We start from the raw sequence: 21864 nt of genomic DNA on the forward strand, positions 1-21864 counted from the left end.
AGAGCAGACGGATACGACTTTACAGACCCCTGAGCTGCAAATGTGTTAATGCCTTACAAAGACTGCATACATAGCCTGTGATTGGGAAAGGAGATAGAAGATTGAGTGGATTAAGTTTGGCTTATCGATTGAGGGGCATGATTTATACAAATCCATGCTTGATGGTCATTTGCTGGCTGAATGTCTCTGGTGAGCGCAATTGATTATCTCACTTTGGGTGGAGCATGGTTTTCTTTGAATATTGGAGCACCATATTTGACAGACATGGTGTTGGAGTTTAATTGGACTATTTCTAGACTATTTCTAAGACTTTTATAGTTTTTTTATATATTTTTTTAATTATATTTTTAAATATTGTTTATATACACTTTTTTTTATTTTTGTCACAACGAATAGAAAGTTGTCTTTTGGCTATACACGATTCATACATTTTATTTATATTTTTTTCATGGCCCTAATTGTTTTCAATTTGTTATTTATGGACTCATATTTAGGAATGTTTTATATTAAGTACACATATTTGTGATATTGTTGTTAGTGTCTCACTAATATTAGGAGCAGCAACCTTTTTGTAATATACACTATACATTGATTACTAGTTCGGGCCTTTACCCTTCTTCTTTTTATCATATACTACACTGGGATCAAGAGAGTGGAAGTAATTTACTAATGTACCCTTGGTTGATATTTACCTTCTGGTCTGCCCTGTGATACTCCATTATCATCAGTCTAGATCAGGGTTTCTCAACCAGGGTTCCATGGAAGCCTAGGGTTCCTTGAGCAATGAGCAGTTTCTTCCGTTCAGATAAGTTCCCACTGACACCATTGCTCTTTTTAGCTACCTTTAAGTGGATAATCCTTCCCAAATGACCACAAATGTAAGGAGCATTATTCCCACTACCCACCACACTAATGTATCATGAGTTGTAGATGTTGTCATTTTAAGTAGGGGTTCCCTGAGACATAACGATTTTTTTTAAGGGTTCCTCCATGTTGAAAAGGTTGAGAAAGGCTGGTCTATAGGAATATTATACCCAAGACACATATAGCTTCTGTATATCTCGACATTGCTGCTTCTTTTGATGGGGTCCCTGTTTTTTTCCCTTTTCTCTGGCCTCTCGTCTTAATTTCACTACACCAAGAGAGGGGGGGGTGCATCTTTTAAATAACCAACTTGACTAAACTCCTGAAGAAGTTGACAACAGCCATGAAACGCTCACTCCAACTTTATTATGCAAAATTGATGAGGGATGTAGTTCCCTACTATAAAAAAGTGAATTTGTAACAGATGTTGGGGTATGAGCAAGGAGGTCATTTGACAAAGTTTGATCCTTTACATTTCATTTTTTTTTGTCTATTCAATGTGGAATTTTATATAATAAATTAAACTTTTTATATACAGATATATGCGTGAATTGGTACTGTAAAAATACTTTGGGGAGTATATACCTCAATTTGTTGGAATAAATGCAAAAGTATGGAATGGCTGTATACTGCTCTCTCAGTATACAGTCATTTATTCCAACAAATTGAGGTATATACTCCCTAAAGTATTTCTACAGTACCAATCATAAAGGGCCATATGTTTAGTTTTCATAGTCTAAAAATACTAATACTGCCATGTATTATTTTACAATACTGAATTTTTATAAAGGGCTGACCAGGAAAAAAAAAAAGATTTTAATACCAAAAATACAAAGGGACATATGTTTAATTTTCATAGTGTAAAAATACTAGTACTGCCATGTATTATCTTACAATACTGAATTTTTTTAAAGGGTTGACCAGGAAAAAAAAGGTTTTGATACCAAATTTATAAAGGGCCATATGTTTAGTTTTCATAATCTAAAAATACTAATACTGCCATGTATACTGAATTTTTATAAAGGGTTGACCAGGAAAAAAAAAATGTAATACCAAAATTATAAAGGGCCATACGTTTAGTTTTCATAGTCTAAAATACTAATACTGCCATGTATTATCTTACAATACTGAATTTCTTAAGTTTGCTGAATTTCTTAAATACTTAAATTCAGTATTGTAAGATAATACATGGCAGTATTAGTATTTTAGACTATGAAAACTAAACATATGGCCCTTTATAATTTTGGTATTACATTTTTTTTTTCCTGGTCAACCCTTTATAAAAATTCAGTATACATGGCAGTATTAGTATTTTTAGACTATGAAAACTAAACATATGGCCCTTTATAATTTTGGTATTAAAATCTTTTTTTTCCTGGTCAACCCTTTAGAAAAATGTATGCCATGTATTATCTTACAATACTGAATTTTTCTAAAGGGTTGACCAGGAAAAAAAAAAGATTTTAATACCAAATTTATAAAGGGTCATATGTTTAGTTTTCATAGTCTAAAAACACTAATACTGCCATGTATTATCTTACAATACTGAAGTTTTATAAAGGGTTGACCAGGAAAAAAAAAAAAAAAAAAAAAAAAGATTTTAATACCAAAATTATCATATTTTACATACACAATACTTTTCCACCCTTTTTCCTTTCTTATCCAGGCAAATGTGTTTTCATAATCGTTTGGCTGAAATGTGCAAATAAAACATAACTCTAAAACACAAAAATCTGTCAGATTCCCATTATGGCGACCTCAAACAAACATCAAGTGATGACATGTCAAACGATTATTAAATATTGTCAAGGACTTCTCCCTGTAATCAGTCAAGTCTGAATGAATAAGTGTGTAATATATACATCACTGTTTAGAGTAAAAACTAAATTATGTTAATGCATTAAGGCAGGTTTAAGGTCAGATTTACTTTATATTATGGCTGTCTGGCAAAATTGCATAAGAAAAAAAAAAAAAAAAACCATAACCTTCTGCATTGTATGCATGAGCACTTTCCAATATTTCAAGATCATAATGGCACTTCCTTTGCAAGTGGGAAAGCATTCATCAAAAAGAGACTTGATAATTTAGAAAGGCAGCATAAAATTGTGGATTTCCAACTGTATAATCTTTAGACAGATAAACAAATTACAGCACTGCACAAGCAGGAACAGGGCACACTCCGCTGAGCATTCATTACTGCATGCTATCAGGCGTCAACGTGCCTCGCAAGCGGTGGGCAACCTTTGGTGTTTTAGGGCTCAGAAAGCATAAAATAACATGATGGTGAGGTAACCGAGCATGGCATGATAGATGGTGTTGCATGAAAGCGGTTTACAGCCCCATGTCTGTACAATCTGTAACGCCTAGAGTGAAAGGCTCGACATGCTGTGTGCTAATTTGTGAACACCATCCATTCTCCAGGAGAAGACAAGGAAATGTGTGGCTGATACAATCTTGGCTTTTTTTTCTCTTTAATATGAAATCTAGCTGGATCAGCACTTAAGCCTGAAAAAAAAAAAAAAGATCTCGGGGTCTTCTCTTTAATGAGCTGCAGAGCATACACTACGGGCTTATTCACATCCTGCACATTATCAAGCACTCTGAAGCCTTTTCAGTTACATAGATTTAAAAGGACCCATTCAAACCAATGCACTGAACTGCAGTGCACCATAAAAAAAAAAAAAAAAAAAAAAACCTGACTGCTGCTTTAGGAGTGCAATTATTATGTATTTGCTACTCAAATCTCTTGAAATAAATCCTTAATGTAACGCACAATAATCCCTGCCAATGAGTGTTGGCGCATACATTTCTGTTGCGATTCCACACTAACAATTCCATACAAGTCACACTTCATGAACTAAAGCACACAGGGTACAGAATTAATTTTTGTGTTGGCCGTGTTAAGCTAACAAAAGCATGAATACATTCACTTATGAAGCATTGAGCTGTAAAGAGATCAAACAAACGCTAACGCCGGGTACACACGATTGGAAAATTCGGCCAGCAAAAGACAGATGAGTGTTTTCGTCGGAAAATGCGACCGTGTGTATGCTCCATCGGACTTTTGCTGGCGGAATTCCATCCAGCAAAAGATTGAGAGCAGGTTCTCAATTTTTCGGTCGGAAAAAGTTCCTATCCGAAAATGCGATCGTCTGTACAAATTCCGACGCGCAAAATTCCTACGCATGCTCGGAAACAATTCGACGCATGCTCGGAAGCATTGAACTTCATTTTCTCGGCTCGTAGTGTTGTACGCCACCGCGTTTTTGACGGTCGAAAGTTCAGAGAACTTGTGTGTGACCGTGTGTATGCAAGGCAAGCTTGAGCGGAATCCCGTCCGAAAAACCATCCAAGTTTTTTACTACGGAAAATCTGCTCGTGTGTACGGGGCATAAGGGGCCTGAGCCTATGTTGAACAGCACCCAACTCCACCAACTGATTTCTGTGCAGTTTTTTTTGTCCTTAAATCCACAATATACACCCCTGGATATACTCTAATTTTTCCAAGGACACTGTGTATAAACATAGCTCCCAACTGTCCCTTATTTCAAGGGACTGTCCCTGATTCGGAACAATGTCCTTCTGTCCCTCATTTTGGTCTGATCTATATAGTTGTATATAAAATGCACTTTTTATCTATCAAAAAGTATTTTCCAGCTCTAAACCTTTCATCTGATTTCTAAATTGCTGCATTTGTAAATTCCAAAAGCCAATATAAAGGAATAGTAGTGGTAGAAAAAAAAGCACTTGTGGGTTTAACCAATCTTTTTTTTGTACAATTCTCCTTTAAGGGGGTGTGGCAGGAGGTGTGTCCTATGCCTGCATACTTTTGCTGATAGGTGTCCCTCATTCCTATCTCAAAAAGTTGGGAGGTGTGTATAAGTGTACAGTGCTTCTTGTAGAAATATAGACAGATTTATGTTTGTCTCGTTGCTGTAAGCAACCCCATGGCTACAGCATCATAAGAGAAGCATGGGTGCATGGTTTAGTTAAGTGTGAGCAACAGCCCTGGGATAACAAGGTACAGTAAAACCTTGGTTTGAGAGTGTTTTGCAAGGCAAGCAAAATTTTTAAATACATTTTGACTTGATATACAAGCAGCGTCATGTTCCAACTGAGTATGAGAGAGAAGAGAGGCGCCTCTAAGTGTAGCAATATGGTTACATTTAATGAAGGTACAACATTTAGCAACTCACATGGTTGATGATTAAAAGAGGCACATCTAAGTATGCAGGCATACGGGGGAAAGCTGTCCACATAGACCATTATCTGCACCGCCATCAACGTCATCCTTTCCACGCTGAGCACCTCACTTTCAAATCGCTCTACTGCAGGGTAGTCTTCCCGGTCACGATTGCAGACTGATAGCGCTGTGAGCCTGCGGTGCGGAGGATGGTCTATGTGGACAGCTTTACCCCGGATGCCTGCATACTTAGATGTGCCTCTTTTAAACATCAACCATGTGAGTTGCTTAATGTTGTACCTTCATTAAATGTAACCATATTGCTACACTTAGAGGCGCCTCTCTTCTCTTTTATACTCTGTAGCTCCTGCTGGATTTTGCTTCTAATCCCCTTGTGGAGGCTTCCATTTGTGGATGGACATTTTATGGTTACACAACCTATCACATTGCTATAATCTTTTTATATGGACTATAAACTGAAGGACTTATGAATAAATGGTTGTGGAACGAATCACCTGAGCTTCCATTATTTCTTATGGGGAAATTCGCTTTGATATACAAGTGCTTTGGATTACAAGCATGTTTCTGGAACAAAATATGCTCAGCAATCCAAGGTTTTACTGTATTTCAAACTGGCCTTCCATTATTTGCTTTTTTTTTTATTTCCCTGACACCATGCCATTCTCTTATAGGATCAGCATAGGTGTGCGCACAGGGTGTGCCAGATGTGCCTAGGCCGATTCCCACTTCTACCTGGTACCCAGTCTCCCTGCTGCAGTGCTGCCAGCTTTCCTCCTCTCCCCCTGGCTGCTGTGGCAGTTGTTTCAAGGACTGAGAGCGGGGGGGAGGGGCCGGTTAAAATTTAATGTACCAGCCTCTTCCTTTTCTGAATACACACAGTGTGTGATCTGTACCAATCGCCCCTGTGTTCATTCTTAACTGAAGCATGGTAAACGATGCCGCTCAGGCACAGAGCACTTCCCATTTCTTCACTGTCCAGTGCAGCTGAGGCTGCAGAGAGAGGAATTGGGGAAGCTCTGTCCTCAGTCCCTTTCTCAAAGGTGAGACCTCAGGGGTCGGTTTAGACCCTTGATATTTTGATATTTCACCAAAGCCCCCCCAAAGGGTCTGCTTAAAAAAATTGCAAAGTAGAATACTGTAAGAAATAATTTTAAAAAACGAAATTGAAAAAAAAGAAATATAAATAAAAAACTACTGACACCGTCCACTGCCCTAATGGCACTCTAATGCCATAGGCTGTGCACACCAATGAGGTTCAGTATGAATATTCTTCCTTCACTGGTGTGCTAAACTGCTCATTGGTTCTTAAGACTCTCACGTCTTTGATTATCTTCTCACCAGAGTACTTGGCCTAGTCACCCACCCTCAACTTATACCATGAAACTCCACCAATTCTACTTTGTCTGGAACAGTCCCCGATATTCATTTTTAATGCAAAATGCATTAAAATCTCCACTTCTCTCACCAAAGGAATAGGACATCTGGGTAGATGGACCCTTAAAAACACTGACATTCCTATGTTGCAGAGACGCTTAGGAAGAGAAATGCTTAAATACTGCATTAGACATTCATTAGAATGGAGTATCTCTACAGATTCAGCCTTATTCCCAGCGGAGTCTTACCTTTAAAAGAAGTTCTTTAGCAGAGTGTGACATTAGAATTCGATCGCACCATGCTGGACATCGTGTATTCATGTATTGCTTCCCCTGACTGCTGTCTTCACTGTATGGATAACTAGGAAAGAGTCAATACAAACATGTCAGGCTCTGCTGTCTACTTGTCAGAGGTGCTCAGTGTGCTGAACAACATAGAGACATCTGACTAAATGGACAATGTTTTTAAATGGCATGACTCAGAAAAACCCAGAGATAGGCTCTGGTCTTCTGAATTCTTGTCTTTGAGCAATCTGTAATCATCAGCACAGAAGAAAAAAAAAAATAAAAAATAAAAAAAGGAGGACATTTATATCAGGAATCCAAAAGCAGGTCTACATGCATTTTAAAGAGGAACTGCAGTCTGCTCACATAATTTGTAATAAAAACATCTTTGCTATTCTGAAGCTTCCCTCCAACCACTTTGCATATTATTTTATATATTCTGTACTTGCAAAATATGTTCCAGAAATCTCCCTCCACTGAGACTGGCTGCATCCATGTTAACTGTGGGCAGCTGAAGCTGCTGCCTGTTCACTACCTGGATTTACACAGACACCTCCAGCTCTGCAGTTCTCATTGGCACTCATATGACTCATCTCCCCCCTCCCTTCCTGGCAAACTCTCACCAGAGTGAGAGAGAGAGCTGTGCATGATGTCATAAGCCTAGGCTTTTTACCAGACAAGAAACAGGAAGAAGTGGGCTGTATTTACTGGCAGAAAAAAAAAAGGTTTTACTATCCAAAGTTAAAACAACAGGGGCAGAAGATTTAATAGACGGAAAGATGAAAAAAACGACTGAAGGTCCGCTTTAAGTCATGTACTATGGAGTTGATGTAGACAAACACAGCAACAAAATCTGGATTAAAGAAGAGTAGCAGCTGCCCAGAGCCACCAACCAAGTTTCATTATTTATTGGAAAATAAGGTACTCTAGTGGGCTACTGCATCTTTTCTTCCCCTCTTAACTACTTTGCTTGGTGTTCACATATTTACTAGTGCATTGTAATTAGAGATCAACAAACTAGTCTGCTAGTGCAGAAATTCAAGCCAATTCAGATTTGCTCATAAACATGCAGTTCAGCTTGACATTAGGATATTATAGATCACAATACATTAGGAAAGTGGTAGAGATACTAAATACTATGTTAAATAAATAGAGAATACGGTAAGTGGTTAAAAAGAAAATCTAGATTTGTAGCTCAGAAGTCAGTTATTATTATTATTATTATACAGTATTTATATAGCGCCAACAGTACAATACACTTTGATACAGTAGGAATCAGAGGGCCCTGCTCCTTAGAGCTTACAATCTAAGAGGGAAGGTCAAGAGATACAAGAGGTAATAACTGTGGGTGATGTGCTGATTGAGAAGATAAATGTACAGTTGTTAGGTGGGGGCCAGATAGGCTTCTCTGAAGAGATGAGTTTTCAGGGATCGTCTGAAAGTGGATAAAGTAGGAGAAAATCAGACGGATTGGGGTAGAGCATTCCAGAGGATGGGAGAGACTCTGGAGGAGTCCTGAAGGCGAGCATGGGATGAGGTGACAAGGGAGTTTGAGAGCAGGAGGTCTTGGGAGGAACGAAGAGAACGATTAGGTTGGTATTTTGTGACTAGGTTAGAGATGTAGCTGGGGGCCAGGTTGTGGATGGCTTTGTAAGTTATAGTTAGTATCTTGAATTTAATTTGGTGACTGAGTGGCAGCCAATGGAGGGATTGGCAGAGGGGTGTAGCAGACGCTGAGCGGTTTGTGAGGTGGATGGCGGCAGTAGCGTTCATGACGGACTGAAGTGGGGATAGCCTATTTAGAGGTAAACCAATGAGGAGGGAGTTGCAGTAGTCGAGGCGGGAGATGACCAGGGAGTGGATTAGAAGCTTTGTGGTGACATTGATTAGGAAGGGGCGTATCTTGGAGATGATGCGAAGATTGAGGTGGCAAGCTTTGGATAGTGATAGAATGTGGGGTTGAAAGGTTAGTTCAGAGTCCAGGATTACACCTAGGATCTTGGCGTGGGGAGATGGGTTGACACAAAAGCAGGATTTTTATACTTACCATAAACTCAGGTTCTTGGAGCTCATTATGGGGACACAGTATTTTGTTATACTGAGATGACTTGGTTATACTGCCACCTTCCAAAGGATTTGGACAGAGGCAAACCAAAAAAAAAAGCCATTGGCCAGGCAGGTATCAAAGCTCTCACCCCCAGCATGCTTCAGTTTTGTGGAAAAAACAGCACTTTCAAGTAGATCACAAACGGAATTTCAGTTGGAATTTCCGACAACAAAAATTTGATAGCTGGTTCTCAAATTTTCCGACAACAAAATCCGTTGTCAGAAATTCCGAACGTGTGTACAAAATTCCGACGCACAAAATTCCATGCATGCTCGGAATCAAGCAGAAGAGCCGCACTGGCTATTGAACTTCATTTTTCTTGGCTCGTCGTACGTGTTGTACGTCACCGCGTTCTTGACGTTCGGAATTTCCGTCAAAATTTGTGCGACTGTGTGTACGCAAGACAAGTTTGAGCCAACATCCTTCGGAAATAAATCCAGGATTTTGTTGTCGGAATGTCCGATCGTGTGTACGCGGCATAAGAATGGGATTTCACAAAGTACAAAAGTCCTTTCGTTTTTTTTTTTTTTTATCATTCGGTAAAAGACACAGGATTCAACAGGCATCCAAGTTTGGCAGCAGGAAGTCCAAAGTTTTTCTCAAAGAGGAAAAACACTTTGGCCTTTGATTTTAAAGCGGTTGTAAACCTCGGATATGAAATATGAAGAAAGCACATCCTTCAATACTGTTTACTTGCCTCTCTCCAAAGCACTGAGTCTCATTTCTATCTGCTGCCTGGTTCCTCTGTTATCTACACGAGTCACTTCTGGCAGCTTTCCCTGACACCAAAAGTTAAAAAAAGATGGCGGGGGGAAGGGAACTGCAGTACAGAGTGATATGTGGCTTATATCCACAGCTATGCTTATTCTCTGTAGTGTATGAAGGGGGTGTGTGCCCCCTTCTCTCAAATTAGGACTCACAGCTGTTGGCCCTGTCCTTCAAATCCTGTCTCCTGCTTCTAGATCCAAGTAGAAATCTTTCTCGCTTTGTATTTTCAGAACAATCTACAGGAGAAATAGCTGAAGATACACAGCTACAACGAATGTAGGAGTATTTGTTTCATCCCAGTGTATCATCTAATGCTAGTCACTTCACTGGCTGCATGTAAGGGTTTACAATCACTATAAGGTCTAGGCTGTCTTCAACACAATACCAGCCTTTATTTGAGATGATGGTTTCCTCAATAGGTTATTTAGGCATCCCACAATGGGAATACCCTTGGGAGCATAGTAAGGCTAGGACCAGAGTCAAAACCTTAGTGAACACCGGCATCCACAGGGAAGATGCAGAGAGCAAATCTTTAGCTTGTTGAAACCACCTCCTGTACCCAGGCATCTGAGATGCTGTCTGTCCAATGTCCACAAAGGATCTGGAAAGTGGAAGCATACCTTCATGCTGAAGAGGACTTGTCCACGTGCTTGGATTTAGAAGCCCAGGGTTTGCAATTGTAAAACCCCCCTCACCCAGGTTTAGATTTAGAGTGTAAAGTCTGGGAGAAACAAAAGTTACTCTTATGGCTTCAGACGAGGGAGGAAATTTGCACGTTTGAGGCATAGGCTCCGTCTGCTGGGGTAAAGGAGTACAGGTACTAGTGATGTCCTTTATGAAGTTGTCTAGTGAAGCACCAAAAAGTTCACTATCAAACGCATGTGCAGCCAGTGTTTCCTGCATTACTGTTCAGGAAACTAGCATTTTTTGCAAAAGAGATCATCCTATACTCAGTCAGGAGACTCATTCAGGAGATAAGGTGGATAAAGTTACTAAGCTGTCAATTCAATAATGTAGGGCAGAAGGCAAAAGCTTGAATTGCTCTACACCTAAGGGATAATTAAGGACTGTAGTTGGATCTTTTGAGTCCTTTCCCAAGATTTGACAGATGGACATCATTGCTGCGGCAAGTTGCATAGCAGGACCTTCTAGCGAAAAGATTTCGAAAGGGCTTCCAAACATTTATCAGTGGGATCCTCAAACACTGGAGCATCCTCAATAAGTACAGTCAGTTTTTTTTTTTTTTTTTTTATTAAGCCAGGATATCCCCCATCTCCACAGTAAAAATGTTTCACTTTCCAAGAAAATCCCCGTCACAGATATTGCTCTGAAAAGCTTTTTTGGAGCAAAGAGCTTATTAGAAGTATTGCATTCTATGTAGAGGACAGGTTGAACTAAGGAGTGTACCAGAAATGTTTTTATAGTCTTGGGGCCTTTTAGGAACTCCTGACTGGTAACAGCACTAAAAGAGACAGGCTGTATAATATTAAATGTGGCTTGCACAGCCAATATGGTATCTTTAAAGGCTGGGTGCCAAATCAGATGATTGAGGCACCTCAGGAACAAAATCATCCAACAAGGATTCTTGAGACTGTCAGACATGTCCCCATATGTCTGCAGGATAAGGCTTAGAGGCTGCAGCAACTGCAAGAGTATCTGGGAAAAAAAAGGGGAAGGCATAAAAGTCATCTTACAAATTCGGTGTTATAAGTCAGCAATCATAGTTGCAAGTTGACCTATAAAGTGCTTGAAAGCCACATTTCATGCAGACCCCGAAATCTTTGGTCCAACAGGGGTCCAGGTGTGGCTTCCAAGACATCAGTAAGGAAACACTGATCTGTATAGCTGCCTAGAAAGCAGCGTGTAGATGAGGTTTTGAATGAAGAAAAATATTGTGAGGGAAAAAAAAAAGAAAAGAAAATGGCTAGGCATAAAGTTTTCTCAGATTTAAAAAAAAAAAAAAAAAATGATGTCCATTCCCCCTAGGACATTAGAAAGAACTGAAGCATGGTGGGGAGTGGCTACACCTGGCTGGCCAATAGCTTTTTTTTGTTTGCCAGTGTCCAAATCCTTCTAAAGGTAGCAGTATACCCCAATCGTGTCTGAATAACTGAATCCTGTATCCCTTAAATAAAGTAAAAAGCCTGTGGCCTTTTGCTTTTAAGCATATATGGTAAATGTAAATGTTGCTTTATCTCACGATGGAAGGACAGTCATTTGTGTGATGAAAGGTGAACAAAAATTATTATTTATACAGATATTTTTTTTCACTGACATGTTTCTCTAAAAAAACAAAAAACAAAAAGATCTTCCATATAATCTAAAATATACAAAATTGAAATTTTTTAAAAATCTAATGGCCATAGGCAATATTCAAATTACTGAATGTTTAGAGGGCATTTAGTGGTATATGGTACCATAAGCATTTTGCCACAAAGGATACCGAATTTCTTAAATTGCATTGGGGTTAGCCACCTGATATACTGTACATATAGAAGCTAATGATATTACGGTTTAAGAGAGATGGAACATTAGAAAAGACGCGCTATTATTTCACATACATGGATAAATTTAACAAAACAAGGCACCAGGCTAGAGATCAGTATATAAACAGTCAATTTACTGCAGATAATCTGCTGTATTTGTGCTAAAGACATCACACAGACCTATTTACCTGCAACATTGGCAGATCCTTTACAATGACAAAATGTGTGTTAACTATTACTGTGTACACTATTCAATTAGACTAGATTAAGTATTGAGCTGCATGTCCCTGGAGAACTTAAGGACTGGTTTAGTAGTATCGACAAATGATTGGTTATTTCTCAGCTGATTTACAATGCAAAAAAAAAAAAGTTGAAAAATAGGTTATCTAATGTCTTTTGAATGGAAGCCATTTATTATCCTGCCTGACACGTTTGCATCTGATAAAACAAACTAATTAGAATTATTTTACAGCACTACAATTTCCACCAAAGCCATAAAAACTATAGAAATAAAATGTTTCACAGTTGCTAATACTCTTTAAATTCCATCAACCTTCTTATATTTGAATGAATATCCCTAGGATATTTTAGGATATCTTTATTTTTCAATACTCTTTGAGCTACATTTTTTCTGTACTGTCCTTTAGCAGAACTCAGTCAAGTGCTCTTTGAGTCTAATTTGGTTACACTTTTTTTTTAAAATATCTTTTTTTATTAAGATATCAAGAGTACAAGCATACAACATAACAAAACAAAAACAAAAAGGTCACAATAAAAAGACAGTCACCCACGCAGGGGTTATGATAACCAGTAGCAACCTCTAGGATTCTGTAGACCAGGTTGGATCTTCGCATGGCTCTGGTCCTAATGATAGAACTTCTTGCAATACCAGAAGTGGAAATAAAAAGGAGAGTGTCCCCAGAATCAACTCATAACTCTATTATATACCTCACAAATACAAGATGTCAAAGATACAAGAGTTATCAGGCATAGTGGATGTGGTAGGGTCAGCCAACCATTTAGACCAAACTTCATCATACTTCTTGGGGCAACCTCGATTAACATAAGTATCTTTATATATACTCCAAAGACATGCTGGTAGGTTAATTGGATCCTGTCTAAATTGTCCCTAGTATGTATGAATGTGAGTTAGGGACCTTAGATTGTAAGCTCCTTGAGGGTAGGGACTGATGTGAATGTACAATGTATATGTAAAGCGCTGTGTAAATTGACGGCGCTATATAAGTACCTGAAACAAATAAATAAAAATATAAAGGCAAATTGACATTAACCAAGTGTTTCCAAAAAACAAGAGAAGGAGGGGCAGTCTCTTTCCATGACATTATGATGGCCTTGCAGGCATAGAAAAAGCATTAAGCTAAACATGGTCCTCCCTGCCACCGTGGGAAACAAATTCTTCCACCAACCTTTGGTTACAATTTTAGAACTAAACTTCCTGTAAAATAAAAAATTGGGAGATTTTACATCCTCCAACAGCTCGGCACACATCAATGGAGGGGGGGACGGGACCCAGCAAATATCTGCTTGTGTGATGTTGAAGGAACATTCCTTATATCGCTCAAAGTTGTGCTATCAGCATGATGCAATGAACAGTAGGGTGGGTGAGGATACAAAGAGCCCCATGTAGATGTTATTACATAGGCGGGCATCATACTTTCATGCCTGCACCAGTACACCGAAAGTAAAATGTCAACTGATATTTTACGCATATGTTGGGAGATATTAAAACAAAGGTCCGCTCAACTTTGAATAAAAATACCAGGGAGGAACAATGGTCCCTTATTTATATGAACACAATTTCTCCTTTTTTTATTTCCATCTTTTACCAGCCTATCTTAAAGCCTTTGTTAACCCAACACTTCATATTCCTGATATGTGCCTGCTGTACCATGTACTTGTATGAGAATGTATCCTGTTATCTTTGCATTGCTTCCTTTGTGTGAAATCCCTGGTGTTCCTGACAGTCCCTCTCTGCTATTAAAAACTGACCACACTAAGCAGGAGAGCACACCATGGACAGTTCTCTAGCTATGCTGGGAAATCGGTGTGCTCTCCTCCAATCATCAGACTTGTCCTGACACGCCCCCGCTGCTGCTTCTCCTCCCCCCCAGCCCTTATGCAGCTGAAAACAGAGGAAATGTGATCACTTATATATAAGAAAAAAAAATGGAAAAAGTTATTTTTTTCCATGCCTAAAAATGTTTTGCATTGCATTTCTATTTTAAACGGAATGCGTTGTTTTACAAGGTGTTTTATGAAGTTCTAAAACATTCACCAATTAGTTTTATAGGTACATTATTTGGAGCACAGCAATTTCCTTTGCCCCTTCACATCACCACCCACTGTAGTGTGACCTCTGCCCCCCCCCATAGCAGTGTCCTCTGCCACCCTTCACCTTACAACAGGTGTACAGCAGAGTGGAGAGTGGGAGGCAGCAAAGTACCGGGCGGAGGGTGGAAGTGGAAGCTGCCTAAATTAACTTTTCATATTAACAAGCTGGTGATTAGTTGCTAGGACCGCCCAGCATCCTAGCAACCAATCCCTTGCTGGTTAACTTGAAGGGTTAGGTTCCCCTGCATCTCCGCCTCCTCTGCATCAGGGCGGCTTCCGCCGTGTGTCTCCTCCCTTCTCCTAGGCCAATAGGAACACTTCTCCTTTCAGTATATCATGTGACAGGTCTCAGGACCGGCTTCCTGATTGGCCGGGAGGAGAATCAGGAGGACAATAGCGAATATTCATTTGCTATTGTCACACAACTCGGTGGGCCCCCACGACCAAACCCTTTTTTGAAGTCTATTAGAGCCTCCGCTTAAAAAAAACAAACAAAAAAACAACCCCATTAGAATCCATGCATCTGGCATGTAGATTAGGGGCCAGACGCATGGATAGGGGGGCGCCGTCCTTGTGCCCTGCATTACGGGCCACCACTGTTTCCCACTGACACCTTTGATCTTTTTTACCTATGTGTAAGGGGGTAGTTCTTCCCACTGAATGTCATACTAATGTATCACGAGTTGTTAAAATAGTAATTTTTAGGGGTTCCCCGAGACTGGAAGGTTATTTCAAGAGTTCCTTTTTGTTGAAAAGCTTGAGAAAGGCTGGTGTAGGTTGTTCCCCCTTTTCTTTTTTTCTGAAAAAGTGAATTAACCCTTTCAAAATGAATGAGTTTGTGGTAAAAAGCTACAATACAATCAGTATGCAAATGAATTGTAGATGCACCCTCTGGAGGAACCCTAGTTGAGAAACCCTGCCCTACACCCTCCCCACCACCCGCCCAAGTAGCCTGATTTAGTGGTCCTGGGGTTTAAAAACTGCGCTATCCCTTTCTCTGTTTTCTCTAGGGATACTGTGGTGACCATGGGGGGGTGGGGCGCTTCTAAACTGCCAGTAAAACTCTGAGCGCTTTTGAAGAGCTTTTCAGGCGCTTTTGAAGAGCTTTCCACTCATTTCAATGGAGAGGGGCGTTTTTTTCACCGCCCTGCCAGCCCACTGCCCCAGTGTGAAAGCATTCATTGATTTTAATTGAAATCGTTTTTTTGTGAGCTTTTCAGGCACTTTTTTTTAGCGTGAAAGCGCCTGAAAAGCGCCTCAGTGTGAAAGGGGTCTAAGAACAGAGTAAAATTTCCTTGTCACCGATATTAACTTTCATAAATGTTTCATTAAGCGTTTTCGGTTTTGCAGATTTTAAAAATGACAAAACCTATTTTAGAATAGATTATAGCTTTAATTTAAATAATCAGGTTCCTTCTACCATCTACAGCTTTTAAATGTAGATCTATGTGGATTAGTATGAATTATTTGCCTAATACTGGAATGAAATGTGAAAACACATTCAGTCTGCATGTGAGATATAATAGAAAGAAATGGCTTGACGCTTCAGCAGAAACTTATTTACCACCCTGCTTGGTGCGATAATACAACAGCACTCTTCCAAATGGGTTTACAAGCTCTAGCAACATTAAAAAGGCATTAGCTGTGGCAAGATGCCAAGAGCACTGTATTGAGTTGTATTGTAACAATTTATTGGTATCAGTACCTTTTCCACCTCATCAAACCTTACAAGGTTCGCCTTCAAACGTATTATGAAAATTCAGTTTGCTACCTGACTGCAATAGAAACTCTCAGTGTATCAACTGGTCTATGAAACTATTTCCAGGATAAATGTCTCTCTTTATGTATTTGAATGGTAAAAAATAAAGTAATGAAAAGTATGCTTTTGTTACATAATAACATAGTTCACGTTGACTCTTACCGTAATGCTCCAGTGTTACCAGATATGCGAGACGCGAGTGAAGTCACTTTATTTAGTGGGCTTAAAGTGACACTAAACTCTACTTTAACACTGTAAATCTATTCAAGTATGTATTCTTAACTCAAAGAAGCACCCTTCTTTTGCTCTCAGTCTCCTTCAAATCCTCCTCCTTGGTGCAGTGATGCAGCTTCCTGTTAGAGGGTGGCTAAGTTATTTCCACTTGCATGCTCGCATTTGGCGAGTGGAAATAAGCTGAGGGCGAGTGTTCTGGCTCAGCTCGGAGGGGGGGGGGGGGGGGGGGTCTGCTCGGCTCGGCCAGGGAGGCAGGCTGGCTCAGGTCCAGTCAGATCAGGGAGGGGGCGAGCAGCTGGCCCGGTTCACACTGCGTGGCCACATAAAGGTGCCTTGCAAGGAGGGGAAGCAGGAGAAGAAGAGGATCCTGCCAGCTCCACAGCAGAAGCTCCTTCTTATCTGTGCAGGCTGCTGGCGGGGGGCAGGTAAGTTGTAGCTTCTCTTTTGCAGCAACTCCACTCTTTCAGAGGATGTGTGGGGAAGAGAGCTCTGTAATGGAATGGGGGAAGGGGGTGAGCTCTGTAGTGGGGAGAACTTAGGAGTACACAGCGCATCCCTCAGCCCTGCACTCGGTTTGTAGCACAATCCTCAACCGGTACAGAGCGCACCCCTCAACCCTGCACTCGCTGCATAGCGCACCCCTCAACCCTGCACTCGCTGCATAGCACACCCCTCAACCCTGCACTCGCTGCATAACGCACCCCTCAACCCTGCACTCGCTGCATAGCGCACCCCTCAACCCTGCACTCGCTGCATAGCACACACCTCAACCCTGCACTCGCTGCATATCGCACCCCTCAACCCTGCACTCGCTACATAGCGCACCACTCGCTACATAGCGCACCCCTCAACCCTGCACTCGCTACATAGCGCACCCCTCAACCCTGCACTCGCTACATAGCGCACCCCTCAACCCTGCACTCGCTGCATAGCGCACCCCTCAACCCTGCACTCGCTGCATAGCGCACCCCTCAACCCTGCACTCGCTGCATAGCGCACCCCTCAACCCTGCACTCGCTACGTAGCGTACCCCTCAACCCTGCACTCGCTACGTAGCGCACCCCTCAACACTGCACTCGCTACGTAGCGCACCCCTCAACACTGCACTCGCTACGTAGCGCACCCCTCAACCCTGCACTCGCTACGTAGCACACCTCTCAAACCTGCACTCGGTACATACCACACCTCTCAAACCTGCACTCGGTACGTAGCACACCTCTCAAACCTGCACTCGGCACGTAGCACACCTCTCAACCTTGCACTCTGTACGTAGCCCATATTTACCATGGGATGTGTAGAATGCATAAAGCAGTGCACTAACCACAACTAAAGTGCAACTGCCTGTTCCCAACAAACACAAGTAGGGAAGGGTGGGCAGTGGCGTGAGGTTCACAAACTCACAGAGAACATAACAAGAAGGCAGAAAGACAAATTGAGAAACAATTTCATGGATTATATTTAGAGAAAAAGGATTTGGTGTCCCTTTAATGGCCTGGAGCAGGGTTTCAGGGAACCCTGGGGTTTCTTCAGAGGTTGCTAGGGGTTCCTTGAGCTATGAAGAGATTCTACCTCCCAATTACCAGTGATATCAGTCAACTTGTGATAAGGGGTACAGCTTCCCCACTGGTCAACAATGTAAGCGTGTCTTTCTCCCACTAACTATTCATATAAGGGGTTCCTTTCCCATTGGCCACCAATGCATGATACCACAAAAATTACTACAAATATAAGAGGGCACTTTTCCACTGGCCATCAATGTAAGGAGTACTACAATTTTCACAGTTGCCGTTTCTTTTCTGGCCAGTATAACGATCTGCTCCATTTTAAGATTGTTTCCTATAGAGCAGGGGAGTATTAAAAAACTCTCTGCTTTGAGTGTCAAATACTGTACGCTAGATACGCTACATTCTTTATTCTTTTATGTATTATATTTACAATTTACTGACCATGCAAATATGCCATAAGCTAGAGTTAAAATTTAGCAGGGCTTCCCAAGACGTGAAAACTATTTCATGGATTCCTCTTTTTTTCAAAAAAAAAAAAAAAAGGTTGAGAAAGGTTGGTCTAGAGCAAAAAATGCAGAAGCGTGTACAGCAATACTCAAGAGGTAGATGTCAGATTCATGATGGTAGAATAGATTGTGCTAGTTCTTAAATTATTATTTTTTTTATGTACACTCCTGTCCAGACTAAGGACATTAAAATACAGTGCGATTCAAAAAGGCTGATGTTGTCCAGGTAAGAACGATTCACCAGCGTCACTCTGGCTTTCTTGATCACCAGTCCCAACACCCTGGGACTTTTCTGTGGTGGTACACCAAGGACTTGGTGTATATCCCCCAATGTTACAGGTCCTGAATGACCTGAGAGGAAGCATCACAGAAGCAGTGGAACCAATATTCGAGGACTTGCTGGCCTGGACAGAAGTGAAGGCGGATACGGGACCAGTCACCCTGCCCAAGATAGAGCAGTAATGACCAGTCTCAATTTAGACATCAAATTTCGATCTAGTTTTAGTTAGACTAAAATGCCACTTTAGTTTTATTTGCATTTTAGTCATCTGAATTGTTTTAGCTTTAGTGGTATTTTAGTCAACTAAAAGCTAATTGGTTTAGCTAAATTGTAAAGCATTACTTAACCATTTCTCTAGAATTTTCAAACTCATTATATACTCTGAGTAAAATACTAACAACATTTATGGTATTAAGGTTTGAACATGCACTACAGGCCGTTGTGATATACTGTATAACCAGTGTTAATTTTGACGTCAAATTTTCGATTTAGTTTTAGTCATAGTCTTTTGACTAAAATGCCATTTTAGTTTTAGTTGTATTTTAGTCAACTAAAATAGTGTTAATTTTGTCAACAAAAATATTTTCAGAGACGAAATTAAACACTTGTAGTGACTCATTTTGATTACAGGAAGCTCTTGCACCAAGGAAATTATTCACACAGGATTATTGAGCAGATCTGGATTGAATACAAAAAAAAATAAACACAAAAAATTTTGAAAAAAAGAATACACATGCCTCTTGAATTTAGACATTGGGGGAGATTTATTAAAACTGGAGAGTGCAAAATCTGGTGCAGCTCTGCATAGAAATCAATCAGCTTCCAGATTTTTTGTCAAAGCTTAACAAACTGAAGTTAGAAGCTGATTGGCTACCATGCACAGCTGCACCAGATTTTGCACTCTCCAGTTTTAGTAAATCCACCCAAATGTCTGTTTCATATTAACCGCTTGCCGACCAGCCGCCGCAGTTGTACTGGGGCAACATGGCTCAGCTGCGCGAATCGCCTTCATGTTACGTCGCTTCTAATTGTGGCCACACAATTATGGGCCACTGCTCGCCCCCGGAGCCGATGCGAGTGCCCGGCGGTCGCCGGCTCCCGCGATCGCTCGTGACGCGGCGAGAACCGGGATCTCTGTGTGTAAACGCAGAGATCCCGGTTCTCTGAGGGGAGAAGAGACTGATCGTGTGTTCATACAAAGTATGAACACCGATCTATCTCTTCCCCTAGCAAGTGCCATCCCCCCTTCAGTTAGAACACACACTAGGGAACACAGTTAACCCCTTGATTGCCCCCTAGTGTTAACCCCTTCACTGCCAGTGACATTTTTACAGTAATCGATGCATTTTCAATGTGTCAAAATTGTCCGATGTGTCCTCAATAATGTCGCAGTCATGATAAAAATCGCAGATCACAGCGATTACTAGCAAAAAAAAAAAAAAAAAATAATAATAAATAAAAATGCTATAAATCTATCCCCCATTTTGTAGACGCTATAACTTTTGCGCAAACTAATCAATATACGCTTATTGCGATTTTTATTACCAAAAATACATAGAAGAATACATATCGGCGTAAACAGTGGAAAAAAATGTGCTTTTTAAAAAAAAAAAAAAATGTGGATATTTATTATAGCAAAAAGTACAAAATAGTGTTTTTTTCAAAATTGTTGCTCTTTTTTTTGTTTATAGCGCAAAAAGTAAAAACCGCAGAAATTATCAAATACCACCAAAAGAAAGTTTTATTTGTGGGAAAAAACTGACGTCAATTTTGTTTGGGTACAGCGTTGCACGACCGCACACTTGTCAGTTAAAGCGACGCAGTGCCATATCGCAAAAAATGGCCCGGTCATTCAGCAGCCAAATCTTCCGGGGCTGAAGTGGTTAAAGTACCCATATGCACCTCCCTTTGAGAGCAAATGTATTTATATATATTTTCTCTAATAACCAACAGAAATATGTAATGCCAGGTTAGCCTATTTCGGATTTAGTAAGAAGGTTGGGAGTCTTTCCAAACTTCTTATTTTCTGGCAGAAAAGTGAAAATGCCACTTCATGTTGCAGATGCAGCAATTAATAGTGATGATTTACAAAGACTGAAGCAAAGATATGAAACCTGTTTGGATGGTGTACACAGTTGCTGTACTTTGTTTTCAGTACCCATTTGCAACACAGACATGACAGTAATTTTTTTGTAAAAGTTTAATATTTCCGAGCAACTATGCACAACTAAGAATTCCTCTTTGTACAGCCAAATTAAAAAACATACAAAAATAAACACATCAGTTAATTAGAAGGATCCTAGCATGCTGCCTATTTAAGTCAATTCACAACAAAAACACATGATCAGTAATAATAAGGTACAGTATATTTGGGGACAAGAGGCCTGTGTAATATATAACAGATCTTTGTGCTCCAGTCCTATTGTCCATCAGAACACAACACAATGCACAGTTCAGCTGCTGAAGTAAACATGTGCCTGTGGAATGTCCGTGACAATTAAAGATTAAAAAAAAAAAAAAGAAGTCTGCATGCGTTTAAAGCCGAAAAAAGGAAAAGCTATAAAAACAGCAATTACTCTACTTTTTCCATATTTCATTTGATTCATTTTATAGTATAAAAAAAAAAAAAAAAAAAAAAAAAAAAAGCGGTATTTAATATAACTAGTATACAGTAAGCAGGGTGGATGTAAATCAAAGATTTAAAAAAAAAAAAAATTAAAAAAATTTTTTTTTTTTTTTTTATTTAAAATCGATTATTTTGATTTTTATTAAATTTATTTTACATAACATTCTTTTGGAGTAAAAAAAAAAAAAAAAAAAGAAAATCGATCTAAGGATTGTTTTTCTATTCAATATACATTAATAATTTAGTTTATTCAGCATGAAATGGAGCTTAGTAATGTAGCATGAGGCTGTATATTCTGCAATATTTAAATTTTTGGTAAACTCATTCAATGAATCAAGCTCTGCAAGCTGAGATAACATGCACTGCATGGATGCATTCACACAATTTCACATTAACCATGAGATAAAACAAAGCGCAGGAATATTCCTTTATCCCATTGTTTTGTTAATCTATGTACACTACAAACTGTATGATTGAATTGGTTCTGATATCGCTGTTTTACTAACCTGACAGCT

The 21864-nt window shown here is 39.9% G+C and overlaps 1 protein-coding gene across 2 annotated transcripts in view; it reads right to left on the reverse strand.

Annotated features, from left to right (window-relative positions):
• Positions 1-21864, reverse strand: part of INPP5A (inositol polyphosphate-5-phosphatase A) — a 611899-nt gene that overhangs the window by 26467 nt on the left and 563568 nt on the right. For both annotated transcript variants that reach the window (XM_073595667.1, XM_073595668.1), the window contains exon 13: positions 6691-6802. In XM_073595667.1, coding sequence (XP_073451768.1) covers positions 6691-6802 — 112 coding nt within the window. The remainder of the gene's footprint in view (positions 1-6690; positions 6803-21864) is intronic.

Source organism: Aquarana catesbeiana, linkage group LG08 (assembly GCF_042186555.1).
Source record: "Aquarana catesbeiana isolate 2022-GZ linkage group LG08, ASM4218655v1, whole genome shotgun sequence".
Taxonomy (NCBI): domain Eukaryota; kingdom Metazoa; phylum Chordata; class Amphibia; order Anura; family Ranidae; genus Aquarana; species Aquarana catesbeiana.